The sequence below is a fragment of the Cygnus atratus genome, chromosome Z (genome assembly GCF_013377495.2).
Source record: "Cygnus atratus isolate AKBS03 ecotype Queensland, Australia chromosome Z, CAtr_DNAZoo_HiC_assembly, whole genome shotgun sequence".
In the NCBI taxonomy this organism is placed as follows: Eukaryota; Metazoa; Chordata; class Aves; order Anseriformes; family Anatidae; genus Cygnus; species Cygnus atratus.
This window is the reverse complement of record NC_066396.1, coordinates 17,664,050-17,679,467: the sequence shown is the minus strand read 5'-3', so window position 1 is coordinate 17,679,467 and position 15,418 is coordinate 17,664,050. Positions and strand designations below refer to the sequence as shown.

General features: G+C 39.5%; 1 protein-coding gene across 1 annotated transcript in view; it reads right to left on the bottom strand.

Moving 5' to 3' along the window:
- ITGA1 (integrin subunit alpha 1) overlaps positions 1-15,418 on the bottom strand; it is an 80,464-nt gene that overhangs the window by 29,405 nt on the left and 35,641 nt on the right. The window contains exons 7-9 of the mRNA XM_035570113.2: positions 10,616-10,764; positions 6,792-6,942; positions 4,899-5,064 (exon numbers count right to left, since the gene is read on the bottom strand). Coding sequence (XP_035426006.1) covers positions 4,899-5,064; positions 6,792-6,942; positions 10,616-10,764 — 466 coding nt within the window. The remainder of the gene's footprint in view (positions 1-4,898; positions 5,065-6,791; positions 6,943-10,615; positions 10,765-15,418) is intronic.

The following is a 15,418-nucleotide window of genomic DNA, read 5'->3' as shown; positions in this document are numbered from 1 at the left end:
TATGTGCAGTTCTGAATGCTGCTTAGATAATGGCCCCCAGTCTAACTTTCCATTAAGTTTCAAACTGCCAAGCATCCTACAAAAGATATTTTGTGAAAAAACATTTGTGCCTGCCTACAGATTGGATGAAACATAAAAATGCTGTTAAATCCAGAAGTCCATGCCATGAGACACAGAAGCATATGAAAAAGATTATGTGTAAAAATTGACTCGCTGTCAAGTGTGGGTTTTTGTTGGATTTCATTTTTCAACTCTCAATTTTCCTTTGCATTTTTTTAAGACAAAAACCAAAAAGAAAACAAGAAATCTAGAGGGCAAAAAAAATAAAATGTACTATTATAATAGTAGGAGACTTAAAACACATTCAGATACAGAATTGCAAGAATCAAGTTTCCTGTGATCTCTATGTTATGTACAGAAATTTTGTACCGAAATTACAGAAACATTGTATGGGGTTAATATAACTTCCAATAAACTAGTTTGTCACAAGAAAGCTGTGTGGGACAGGAAACCATGGCTAAAGAATCAACAGAAATGGACTTATTCACCATCCTCTAGCTCTAGGGACTTTAACTTCCCGGACATATTCTGGAAATACAGTACAGCCTAGAGGAGGCAGTCTAGGAGGTTCCTGGAGTGCATGGAAGACAGCTTCCTGACTCAGCTGGTTAGTGAGCCTACCAGAGGGGGTGCCCTGCTAGACCTGCTGTACACAAACAGAGAAGGACTGGTGGGAGATGTGGTGGTAGGGAGCTGTCTTGGGCAGAGTGACCATGAAATTGTAGAGTTCTCTATTCTTGGTGAAGTCAGGAGGGGGTCAGTAAAACTGTTACCTTGGACTTCTGGAACGCAGATTTTGAACTGTTCAGGACACTGCTAGGGAGGGTCCCTTGGGAGTCAGTTCTGAAGGGCAGAGGGGTCCAGAAAGGCTGGAGCTCCTCAAGAATGAAGTCTTAAAGGTGCAGGAGCAGGCTGTCCCGGTGTGCCATAAGATGGGCCGGCGGGGAAGAAGACCGGCATGGCTGAACAGGGAACTTTTGCTGAGTGACTGGAAGAGTTTATGACCAGTGGAAGAAGGGGCAGGTAACTTGAAGAGAGTACAAGGAACTCGCCAGTGTATGCAAAGAAGAAGTCAGGAAGGTCAAAGCCCAGTACGAGCTCAACCTGGCTGCTGTGGTTAAGGATAACAAAAAATGTTTTTATAAATATATTAACAGCAAGAGGAGGGCCAAGGAGAATCTCCATCTGGACTGGACATTGAAACTGGATGCAGGGAGGAACATGACTACTAAGGACAAGGAAAAGGGTGAGATTCTCAATGCCTTTTTTACATCTGTCTTTACTAGCCAGACCACTTATCCTTGGAGTACTCAGCCTCCCAACCTGGAAGTCTGGGACAGGAAGCAGAAGAACCCCCCCACACACACAGTTCAGGTGGAAACAGAGACCTGCTGCTCCACCGGGACTGTCACAAGTCTACGGGGCCATATGGGATCCACCCGAGGATGCTGACGGAATTGGCTGATGTGATGGCCACTTTCCATCATCTATCAGTAGTTGCGGTCATCCGAGGAGGTCCCAGATGACTAGAGACTTGCTAATGTGATGCCCATCTATAAGGGTCGTAGTGAGGACCTGGGAAACTACAGGCCTGTCAGCCTGACCTTGGTGCCAGGAAAGGTGATGGAACAGGTCATCTTGAATGCAATCACGCAATGTATGCAGGACCACCAGGGAACCAGGCCCAGTCAGCATGGGTTCATGAAAAGCCATGGGTTTATGAAAGGCAAGTCCTGCCTGACCAACCTCATCTCCTTCTATGACTGTGTACCACATCTGGTGGATGAGGGAAAGCCTGTTGATGTAGTCTACCTAGACTTCAGTAAGGCCTTTGACGTGGTCTCTTGTAGTATTCTCCTGGAGAAGGTGGCAGCCCATAGTTTGGACAGGTACACACTCTGCTGGTTTAAAAAACTGGCTGGATGGTTGGGCTGAAAGAGTGGTGAATGCAGTGAAATCCAGCTGGCAACTGGTCACCAGTGGTGTTCCCCAGGGGTCAGTGTTGGGACCCATCCTCTTTAATATCTTTATTGATGATTTGGATGAGGGAATTGAGTGCACCCTCAGTAAGTTTGCAGATGACACCAAGTTGGGGGGAAGGGAAGGGTCTATCTGCTGGAGGGTAGGAAGGCCCTGCAGAGGGACCTGGACAGGATGGGTCGATGGGCAGAGGCCAGTGGGATGAGGTTCAACATGGATAAGTGCTGGGTCCTGCTCTTTGGTCACAACAACCCCATGCAGCGCTACAGGCTTTGGGCAGAGTGGCTGGAAAGCTGTGCAGAGGAAAAGGATTTGGGGATGCTTATTGATGCTTGCCTGAACATTAGCTGGCAGTGTGCCCACATGGCCAAGAAGGCCAAGTGCATCCTGTCTTGTATCAGGAATAGTGTAACCAGCAGTACCAGGGAGGTGCCCTGGTCCCCTTGTGCTGTCCCCTTGTATTCTGCTCTGCTGAGGCTGTACCTTGAGTACCGTGTTCAATTTTGGGCCCCTCAGTACAAGAAGGACATTGAAGCCCTGGAGTGTGTCCAAAGAAGGGTTAAGAAGCTGCTGAAGGGCCTGGGATACAAGTCCTATGAGGATCGGCTGAGGGAACTGGTGTTGTTTAGTCTGGAGAAGAGAAGGCTCAGGGAAGACCTTATTGCTCTCTACAACTACCTGAAAGGAAGGTGTGGGGAGCTGGGGGTCGGCCTCTTCTCACAGATAACTAGCAATAGCACTAGAGGAAATGGCCTCAAGTTGCACCAGGGGAGGTTCTAGTTGGAAATTAGGAGACATTTCTTCTCAGAGCAGTCAGGCATTGGAACGGGTTGTGCAGGGAGGTGGTGGAGTCACTGTCCCTGGGGTTGTACAAGGAAAGGTTGGACATGGTACCTAGGGACATGGTGTAGTAGGTGATATTGGTGGTAGGGTGATGGGTGGACCAGATGATCTTGAAGGTCTTTTCCAACCTTAATGATTCTATAATTCATCAGAACAATTCAGCCTTGCTATGCTTTGCCATAAAGCTAATATCATATTCTAGTTTTCATTCTGACTTTGCTTGTGGCCAGATTATGCTATTTCTGAAGCTTCCACAGGTGTAGGAGGGGGCATAATTTCTTGTCTCACATTACAGGTGTCTTATATAGAAATCTTGGCACAGGCTGAAGTCCTAGTGAAGATGTGGAAACCAAGAATCCTTTTGGGTGTGGTGAAATTACCTATCTCAACTCTCAGTGTGTGGATGAACATAATTTTTTGTTTGCTTGTTTTGGATATTTATATTTTGTAATAGCGTCAAGTCTATATAAAAATAAAATTTGAAAATAAAGCAAATATATATCAAGGCACGAATATCCAAAAGGCTTATGTTAAAATTTTATGTTAAATATAAATTACTCATATTCAAGAAGTAGATATTTGTTTCTGCATCGCTTGCAAGAACTTAAAGCTGAATTCAAGTAGTACTGTAGAATTTGCTGATACTTAGAAAAAGTGCAATATACCGGAAGTACCACATTATTGAAGGAATTGTGTATATCATATAAACAGGTAACACTTCTGCAATTTAATCAAACAGATTCATCATCATGTACATAACTATATGTATTTGGACATTTTATTAAGCTACTAAACTTGTTTAATTTTCAAATGTTTTGCAATTTTTTTTCTTATGATTAGAGGAATGAATTACTAGTGTCAATGGAAGGGTTAGATCCCATTGTACAAATCATTCTCCATCAGCAAAAAGTATTTAATTTCTGTTTGAACAACTGTTTTGTAATTCAAAGTGAATTCTTTCTACTGAGCAGGGACTTACAAAAGAGCTCTTATTCTATGAATTTTAAAGTACTCAATAAACTTCAGTAAGGTAAACTTTGGTCTTTAGAGAGATTAAATACTTCTCAATAATTATTTTTTTTATAAGTGATGAAACGAAGTCTTCTGGAAAGAAAAAAGAATATATTAAACAGAAAAGAAATAGTAGCAGTCAGCTGAAGTTAGTAATATCAACTCACACTAAATGATATACTAACAAAACACTTAGATGTCTGAGAAACATAACTCCAATTTAAAAAACTTTAAAATAAACTCTCATATTTGTATTAGTTTCTTGACATTTAACTCCACGTTATCTTTTGTTCCAGCTATAAACTATACTTTTCCTGCTACTTGTAAGCTGAGATGTTGAAAAAAGTAAGTCCAAACAGATGGATGTTATATCTGTATGACACTAAGCCCTTCAGTGTTGGCCAATATAATTTATAACTAATAAGCTGTCTTCTGTTACAAGTACTGAGCTTGAAACAAACAGAGTTGGACAGTGTTGCCTAATTTGGATGGAAAATGTAAGCAGACATTAGGAGATGATAACTTTTCTCTGCTAAAATCTAATCATCACAAACATTTCCAAAGAAAAAATATTTCTTGTGAACTCTATACACCAAGTCTGTGATAACGTGTACAGCAAAGTAGCATGTTGCAGTTAATAAATATCAAGAGAACTTACAGGTATAGGCAGACAAACATATGACTTAGGACATGCTCTTACAATACTCTTTTACATAATGGAAGGCACCTTTGCATTCACCCAGTGCTAAAGTGGTAACGGTCTTCAATGACCCTTCTTACTCTTTTAGGCTACTGTTCCTATCTGTTCTAACCCATCTGAACGCATCTTCACATCATTATCTATATTTTTGATGTCTACTGATCTTTACAATCAGCATGAAAAAATACACGCATAATGCATTTTATGCAGCAAAATACATTGCAAAGGAGGATAAAAGCAGGTGGTCTTTTGTTTGCTTCATTTTTAATGCAGGCATAAAGTAAAATTTTAAACAGTGTCATACCTTCCAGGGCAAATATTCTCTCTCCAAGTGCTTCAACAATAGTTAGAAGAGCCAATTCATCAGAGACATTGAAGAAATGCTTCTCGGTAGGCTTACTGGCAATTGATTTTATTTCCTCTACAAATTTCTCAGTACTTAAATTTCCTCTGCTGTAGCTGCCAAGAATCTAAAGAAAAAAAAAAGAAAAAAAGAAAAAAGTCAAGGGTATGTTTTAAATCCTATTTTTAAAGATACCTTTGAGGTAGGTTGTCAGAAAATATTGGAAAATCATATCTACCCTTAATTGTTCTGTTAAAACCTCCCTCATATTCCTAGTCTTGATTGATTAAAAGCCATTCTTTTCCAACAAGAACAGAACAGTATGAGGGAGGGCTCAGTTTTTTCCTGAAAGTACCAACAATAGTGAACAATGCAACTGTATGGTGTAATGTCTGCTATCCTCAACTGCCCTTTTTTTCCTTTCTTCACAAAATTCTAATGATTAGTTGAAGCAGAGCTTCATTTAGAAAACAAACAAACAAAAAGCCATCCCAAACAGAATATACAATTGCATTGACTTCTGCATAGGTACCACTAGTTCTCCTCATAACATAGCATATGAGCAATTAACGACATGCTAATTTAGGTATAGAATAGTTTTTTGTTATGTGCAAATTTGCCCTGTAAATGCACACACCACCACCACTTGCATTCAGCATCATGGTACAAGACTTCAGTCCACAGTTTTAATATTGCTGCTGTAAAAACTCAGGATGCCTTAAAATGAGGAAACACATTTTTCCAATTTCCAGACCAACGTTTATTTTTCAAGGGAAAAAAAACATTCTGCATGCTTACTTGCTTTGAGAGGGGAACCAAAACCAAATTTCCAGGTTCTAGCACTGCTGGACATGGAAGCAATTCAAATTTGGTTCTAGGCAAATATTTTACTGCTAAAAAATACTGAAGATTGAGCAAGGACTTCTTCTTTAATGCTCTCCATCTTTATGAAGGAAACCACTGAAAATCTGGTTCATTTGTGATTCAACTTCAGTTTGATAACTTTCTTTAAAGACAACATTTTTCTTTAAAATGCTTGGTTCTATACTTCATTGTACTGATACTTAAGCAAGTAGCAAGCTTTTTCATCATCTGGTAACAATACTTCTGGAAGATATTGTTTAAGGTATGAAAAGAAAATGAAAAACATACTACTTCATTCATTTCTGGAACTGGAAATTGAACTGTATTCAAAACCTGAGGTATTGTAAGATAGGTTGATCCTGTTAGAAAACAAAGAGAGATAGGGACAGAGAAGAAACAATCCAATGTACCTTAAATATTAATAAGAAAAAAGCAGATTATTCCAGTATAGAATGTACAAATACAGTAGTTTACACCAAATGCATCATTAATTTTTTCTTGTCACTCCGGATGAACTAACCTCCATCATGTTCATACTCCCATTCAGCTACTAAGTTTGCTCAACATGAAAATGACAACTTTAGTATCCCAGAACACAGAACAGCCATAATACACCATGATTCATTTATAGTTTACTTGTTTACTGTTTTTTTTTTTCTTTTTAAGTGGATAATGTGTCTGTAGAAATTGCTCAGATCTGAATTAATCCACTCTGTTCACTGTTCCTCTTAACTAGAAAGATTACATTTTATACTGCCCCTCATATTCTTTCTCTCCTTTATTTTCACAAACCTCTCAAGATACACTGCTTTCTGATGTGCTTTAATATCAGAAAACAATTTTTTTCTTTTTTTTTTTTTAATCTATGAAATTATTATATTTTCATAAAGATTCTGTGATGTGAACTTTTTAAACAGACATTTAAACAGACATTTGGAAGACGAAACGTGCCTATAAGATTTGTAATATTTCCCATTACATTTCACTTACAGCAATAGCAAATCTTTGAATGTTTTCATCTTCACAACTATCAATCACTTCTTTCAATCTGTAGTTATCATGTGATTCCCCATCAGTCACAATAACCATTACTTTTTGTACTCCTCTTCGTGCACCATGAGCCTCAGTAAAAGCCTCTTCCCTAAAGGGAGCATAAAGGGTTTAGAGAAAGGCAAGGTCAGCATTTAGCGCACACATAATTTCTGCAGTGTCAACCCTAAGCTAAAATACTTTACATTAATGAGGATGTAGGAAAGGGAAATTAATATTAACCAGGAACAAATAGAAACAACAACAATTGGAACTTGCATGACAGTTTACAGCCAAAGAATTTCAGAAGCATTCATTCATTATTCATTCATTCGACTGTGACAGAAGAAAACAACGCTGAATGGTGAAGAATTCTTTTTCTACCCAAATAAACTCCCAGCACCTTAAAACAGTTTTGTCACCTTAAAAACAAACAAACAAACAAAATCCCACCACCAATCAACAACCTTCCCCTAAAATCCACATACTAAAAAAAAATTATTTCCACTCTACAGCAGCACTTCTAGTGGTCAAAATTCAGTTACCAGCACCTCTACACATTTACAGCAAAACTGGGTATTTCAGGTGTGTCAAAAGTCATCTGCAAGTGAGTGACGGTAGGCACGGGTGACCCTTTGAATCCACAGCTGTAGGTGGGGAAAAGGACACTGAGGTTCTGGGGAGCTGCTCATGCAGGCTGGGCATGGCTTGGTTCTGCATGCAACCAGGAAAGGAGAGGCCGAGTTAGGGTTCTGGAGAAGACGGAACGAAGCAAAGCTTCCTCTTTTTAGAGAAACCACAGAACTCTATCTAATACTGGCCACGTGGGTAAAAGCTAAGATCCACATCTGACAATGGCCTTAAGTAGATGTGTAGGAAGACTGCAAGAACTGAGGAAGCTTTGCTGATACTTCCTGTATATACAAGACTGCAATGGCTTGTGGTGCCCAGGGACATTCTGAACCACATGTGGTTTCTGCATATTTGGTAATCCTCAACTGGTTCTGCTTTCATGAACTTACTCAGACTCCCTCGAGCCTCTACTTGAAGCCTCTACTCGAGCCTCTAAGAATTGATCTAGCTTTACTTATGAAGACGTAACAATTCTGTTAACTTTAAGACCTGATATGAACAGAGCTTCAGTCAGATAATCAAACAGTTCACCAGGAAGATGTTGCACATTTTAATTAGGTAGTTGTTTGGAAAGGGAGAATGCATTCATTTATGGAATAAAGTAATGTTGCCATGCCAGGGAAAATAGTAGGAGAGAAAAGATATGAAAGGTTTAGCAATGCATATTATTAGTATATTTGTGTATATCGATGAGGTCCATTCTTAGGTAAACTTTTGTGCCAAAACTATCTCTGAGGAAACACTTTTCCTGAAATGGACAGCAAACTAACGGCAAATATTGCCCATTTGAGCAAGTAGTTTCTACTGTTTGCTCAGTAATGATCTGAGTAAGTGAAGAACCAGAACAACATCGTATGTTTTCAGAATGTCTCTCAATGTCTTCTATTCTAATTGTTTTTTGTTTTCTTATCTTTCAGATCTGATGACCTGGTCATAACCAGGTCTGATAGGCTAGGAGCGGAAATGGATAACTGCTTGCTTCTCTCATATGGGAGTTTGATTTTGCATTTACTGTCTATTCTAAAAGAGTCAGATTTTATTTTTCTCTTAAAAGAAGTAATTCTAAGTAACAATACTAATACAACAGATCCAATACAGGCATCGGGTCTGTACTGGGAATGGTATTATTTAACATCTTTGCCGGTGACATGGACAGTGGGATCAAGTGCAACCTCAGCAAGTTTGCTGATAACACCAAGCTGTGTGGCGTGACTGACAAACTGGAGGGAAGGGATGCCATTCAGAGGGACCTCAACAGGCTTGAGAGGTGGGCCTGTGAGAACCTCATGAAGTTCAACAAGGCCAAGTGCAAGGTTCTGCATTTGGGTTGGAGCAATCCCGAACACGAATACAGGCAGGGCAACGAATGGATTATAAACAGCCCTGCAGAGAAGGAGTTGGGAGTACTGGTGGACGAAAAAGTGAATGTGAGCCAGCAGTATGCACCTGCAGCTCAGAAAGTGTTGTGGTTTAGCCTGGCTGGCAGCCAAACACCACACAGCCGTTCGCTCACCCTCCCCTCTCCCTCTCCGGGATGGGGGAGAGAAACGGGAAAGTGAAGTCTGTGAGTTGAGATAAAGACAGTTTATTAAGACAGGGAAAATAATAACAATAATAATAATAATAATAATAATAATAATAATAATAATAGTATTAATAGTAATAATGTGTATGAAATAAGTGATGCACAATGCAATTGCTCACCACCCGTTGACCGATGCCCAGCCTATCCCCGAGCAGCCGGCCCCCCCACCCCGGCTAGCCACCCCTATATATTGTTCAGCATGACGTCAGATGGTATGGAATACCCCTTTGGCCAGTTTGGGTCAGCTGTCCTGGGTCTGTCCCCTCCCAGCTCCTGCTGCATCCCTAGCCTGCTCGCTAGCAGGACAGAGCGAGAAGCTGAAAAGTCCTTGGCTTGGTGTAAGCACTGCTCTACAACAAGTAAAACATCAGCATGTTATCAGCGCTCTTCTCATTCTAATCCAAAACATAGCACCCTGCCAGCTACTAGGAGGAAAATTAACTCTGTCCTACCTGAAACCAGGACAGAAAGTCAACTGTATCCTGGGCTGCATCAAGAGCAGTAAGGATAGAAGGATGAGCAAGGTGATTCACCACCACTTCATTCTCATGAGACCCCACGTGGAGCACTGTGTTCAGCTTTGGGGCCCCCAACAGAAGAAGGACACAGAGCTGTTGGAGCAAGTCCAGAGGAGGGCCACGAGGATGATCAAAGAGCTGAAGCACTTCTCCTACAAAGTCAGCCTGAGAGAGTTGGGATTGTATAGCCCCGAGAGGAAATGTATTTGGGAAAAATCTACAGTGACCTTCCAGTACCTAAAGGAGGTCTACAAGAAAGATGGGGATGTGAATGTAGTAGTCTGACAACGGGTAATGGCTTTAAACTAAAAGAGGGCAGATTTAGATTAGATATATGGAAGAAATTCTTCACTGTGAGTGTGATGAGGCACTGGAACAGGCTGCCCAGAGAAGTTGTCGATGTCCCATCCCTGGAAGTGTTTAAGGCCAGGCTGGATGGGGCTTTGAGCAACCTGGTCTAGTGGTAGGTGTCCCTGCCTACCGCAGGTGGTTGGAACTAGATGATCCTTAATGTCCCTTTCAACCCAAACCGCTCTATGATTCTATGATTTTTAATTTCCCAATGCACCAGAAGCTTCAAAAACTCAGATATGAAATTTCTAGAATTGTTGATAAATGTGGACTCAAATCGCATAATAATCTTAACCTCAGAAGAAAGATGAATTAACACTAAAAAATTCTACTTTTTCCTGTTTCCTTTGAAAAACTGAATCTGCTTTACACCGCAGCGTAAACAGTTCCTACCTGCTTTATGTGTATATCAAAGACTTTAAATCTACTTTTCTTAGGACTACAGCCTTGTTCCACATCTTTTTTATTTCCCCATTTCCTCCATTCAAGAGACAGATGCCTTTCCAGTGTGCCATGTACAACTGCTGTAGAAACTGGATGGCGTATGTCTATCCAACCTCTTCCTAAATCTCATTCATCTAGCTAAAATGATGTCAGATGTCAGTCACATCATATTTTTGATTTACAAAATCGGAACTATCACCTTAGCCGTTAATATTTGTTTCTGCCTTATCCAGGACAATATTTTGACAATATACCTTGCTGTATCTATTCCAAGGGCTGTCATAGTTTGTGTGCCACCTCTCTGGCGTATTCTTGTGGCTGCAGCCATCACTTCTTCTGTTGTTGAGTAGGTATTCAGGTAAAATTCGTGGACTACAGTCTGTCCATACTGAACAATTCCAACCTGAAACACACCATTCATAATAAAAATCAACCACTGTTAAAGAAAGAGGCTGTTTCTCTTTAAGTAATGTAAATTCCCATCTGTACCTAAACCCAGGAAAAAAGTGAACACTGTCTTTCCCCCAAATATTAAATACCTATTAGCTTTTGAGCAAGACTGGCTAGAAAATGGTCAATTTCAGTGAAATGTCTTGAAGTTTTTAAGTTGTTTTTATAAAAAAACTGGAATAAGTGAAAAGCAGGTTCAACTCTTAGCTTTTCCTGATCTAAGGTAATCTGAGCTGCAGCTCTGCTCTGCTCTTGGCCAAGGCAGACCAATACCCTAACCATCAGTCATAACTTTTCAAAAAAGATTTCCTTAAAACATAAGAAACTGTGTTTCACAACTGTTATTTTTATCCAAATATAGTGCTCGTAAAACCAGTAGGCTATTTACCCTAGAAACAACACTGCATTGACAAATTTAGGCTCTTGGGGCATGAGGAAGACCTAAGTACCCTTATCTTGATGAAGATAGTTGGGCAGTCCAGGACATGGCCATTCTCCAGCAGGAGGTAGGCCAGAGTAATATGTCTGACCAGTGCCTGAGGGGACAACATAAAATGATGGCTCCTGGAATGTTTGGATGATGGAGACTCAAGATGACCTCACACAGGCAATTCTTTGTGTGAAAAATCAACACATGGGATTGAAACCAAACCACAAATGCCTGAGGGAACCTGCTGCAAAAACAAAATGCAAAATGAAAAGAAGAGGAGCAATATTCTTAAATACTAATTAATTTCTCTCATTCATTTCTGTCGCTTTTAATGTTTTGGCAGGTACCTGACAGCATTTACTGGGAAGAATCCACACAATGTTCCATTAGCATATTTCAATTTTATGTTACACATGGCAATTTATAGGTGTTATTTAGGATAATGCAGTGTTACATGGCATATTTATGCCTCATTCATCTATTATTAAAAGCACTCTAGCATTTAGGTTCTGAGGATCAATAAGATCTCTGGGATGTTTATGCCATCATACTATTTTAGAGGTGGCTTAGTACGTACTTTGCAATTGCTTTATAGGTGCTTTTTGAGGTACTTTCATAGCCTGTCAGATTACGCACAATGTTTGCTTGCTGGCATTCATTTAAATACATTACTTATATTTAAACCAAAAGTGTGACTTGTAGAAGAGGAGCAGATTTGGACAAATATTTGATACTAAACATGGATATCATGATCACTATGAAGAGCTAGCTCTGTAAGATTATGGGACAATGCCCATCTCTGGAGGTGTACAAGGCCAGGCTGGATGGGGCTTTGGGCCCCCTGGTCTGGTGGGAGGTGTCCCTGCCCATGGCAGGGGGGCTGGAAATGGAAATCTTTAAGGTCCCGTCCAACCCAAACCATTCTGGGATTCTATGATTCTGTGATTCTACAACAAGAAGTATAATGGTATGTGGTAGAAAAATCTACACCACCTAATTTCTGTAACCTATTGAAAATACAATCAAATCTGGAAGAACCTATGTAGTTTAAAAGTTAGGACAAATTGCACCCTTTAACAATATTTTAATTCTCTCTCAGAGGCATGCTCTCCACCACCAAGAGCAGCCAGAGGTTGCGCCCTCTCCTGGGCAGCAGGGCATTAATTTTGGGCTGGGATTACACCATAGGCTGGGGCATGCACTGTATTACAACTCACAGCAACCTTGTGGCTCCAGCTGTATCCAACACTGAAGATGAAATTTTTAACCCTTTCTCTCCAAGGCAAATATTTTGTGACATATATCTGTGAGGGATACACTCTGAGAGAACATGCTGTGATGTTCCTGTTCTGTAGAAAATACTGTTAAATTCATGATAGAGTTTTCTCTCTTCTCTCCCATTTTTTGTGGTAGCAGTGAAAAATTTATTTCTAATTATTATTATTATTTTGTTATCTGACACTTTCATACAACATAATCTGAAGAGGATGGTGCTCGTCATTTAAAAAGCTTGTTGCTAACTGTTGAAAAATGACAGGTCTTCATCATGCTTGGTCTTTTGGAGCCGAAGAGGAGTGCCACAACTATTCCAGAAGCACACACAAGAATCAAAAGCAGAGACTTTTGTATGTCAGTGAGCTTGCCTCTGTGGATTCACAGACTCCATCTTTGAGGATTTTATTGGCACCAAGGTTTGAATTAGCCATTGACTGCTGCCAGGATCAGGGTAATACATATCTGCTCATCTTCAGCTATTCTAGAGACCCATCTTGGTGTTGTCTTTTTCCTAAAAAAGGAGTACAAGCTGAGACGCTGAATTGTCTCATTTCCTATTTGAAAGGAAACACTGTCCATGATCACAGCAAGTAAACATTTTGAGCATTTCCTTCTCAGGAAGTGAATAGGAAGAACATCTGAGTCTGGAAAACTGCACTGTGTAGCATAGCTTGTAAATCAGGAAGGGAAGGGGGCATGTGGTTATCCTTTGGGATACAATTGTTCTGTGGGACCCTTCCTTAGCACTAGCTTTGAAAACACTTGTCATCATGTTCTACATATTTCACGGCATCAGTGGTAAGCCACACCTCACAAAGGGTAAGAAAACTTCCCCAAACCTACAAAGCAGTATGTCCCAGTCTTCTGCTAAATAATAAATTCAAGTTCGCCTTTTAAAATTAGAATTGTATGCTATGAAGCATATAATTATATAGCCATGAAGGTATGAGATTTTGTAGGTTATAAATCTAATAGATAACTATAAATGACACAACTATGTGGTACAAATATACCATTTATGAGACAATAAACCTGTTCAAACTGCTTAACTTCAGGAAGACCCTAAGACTGGCTTACAGGTGGTGTATGTTTTGACTTGCTTGTTCAATTTCAATCTGGAAAATGCAATAGTATTAAATGGAAAAACATAGTTTTGCTCTGCTCCAGAAAACCCAACATTTTTCCCAGCATTACTGACCACAATCTGTCGAACATCTTTGTAATTCCTACGTTCATGTTCCCTTCCCTAGCATACCATGGATTTTATAATACACAAGGGAATAATTCTTTAATTGTCTCCAGTTCCTGTGAAAAAAGTGTTGTAAGAGAGAACAGGCAAACGAAAGATTGTTCTACTTTGGGACAAAACATTTTAGAGGGCAATTACTTACAGTTCCTTCTATTAATGAACACAGCCCCTTATTTGGAAAGCACGATCTGGCTTTCCCAATCAATTATTAAATTATTCTATATGTTTAAAAAATAAAAATAAATGGAAAGCCATGCAGCACACGGCAAGGATATGCTGGGATTTACACCACTGGTTTGTATAGGAAAGTAAATCCAAAACCATTTCTGATTTAAGTCATATTTAAGGTAAAAGAAAAGCAGAGATGCCTTAGGAAGCACTAATGAACAATATATTTATCCTATGGAGAACTTGCTAAAGATTTCAAAATCAAACCAAAGTTGAATTATTTTTTCTACATTTTGTTTGGTCTATCACACTCGCAAGGACTCAGACAGAAATTACTTTTAAAGCACTGCAAGTATCTTTCTTCATCCTGATTTTTTTTTTTTAATATCTCTAAAACACTTCCATTCTTCTGGAGATAAAACTGATAATAAGATATGACATGGGATGATTTATTAGTTCACTGATACAGCCCCTTTGGAAATATAATAAGGTACAGGCCAAACACCTATAGCTGATTATGTCATATATCATTGAAGAAATAAAACATCTGAAAATTTCTGAGTGCCATTACAACAGAGCTTTGAAGTTGGAATTGAGCATGTCAATGCATTCTGCTCTCTCTTTTGATACTCTTCTACCACAGAAGGTTGTTCACATATGAACAATTAAAAAGCATACTCTCATATTAAACAGACAATTATCTCTACAGAATTTAAAAGAAAAGAAAAGAAAAGAAAACAAAACAAAACTTTCCTTTGCAGTTGCATTAAAATGTGCAATAAGGCAGACAGAAGTATTTTCTTCCTTGTATTATTTTTTCTCATCTCATTCATCTTCCATTTCCACTTCTCTGTTGTCACTTTCCCCATACATCTTTTATCCCTAACCTCAGGATATGCAGCTTAACCATCAAAATGACATTGTTTTTCAGAGAATGGGACAAAAAGGAAGGAAGTATTTCTGAAAAATATTATACTAAACTTTGGTTATTTGCATATGAATTTTCTGGCTTTCACTTTATATGCCAAGCAGGGGACACGGAAGAATTTTTCTTCCTTCTTGCCACAACTCTAATGACCATTGTTCATGGATGGGGTAAGCAAGAGTGGAAAATAATTCTCCTAAGCCTCTAATCAAAACATGGTTTTGAACAAGTCACACCCAAGCGGCTAAGGAGCTATTCTGTAATCACCTCATTCCTTTCCCATGCAAGAGGAAAACAATCTGAAGCCAGTGAAAGTACACTGATTTCAATGTGCTCAAAAATGATGAGAAAATTAAAATGGAAAAAAAAATGGTTAAAACAGACAGAAAGTAAACAATTGTTCTTTTACTCTGCATAGGAACAGGAGGGGGAAGAAACCTGCCTGCTCTGTTGTTTCTCCTCTTCCCGACAGCATAGGTGCAAAAAACATAAACTTTTTACTACGTGTGGCTATTCCTGGGTTCTCAAGAAGAGAGATGGGAGGAAAGGAGAGGGTTGGA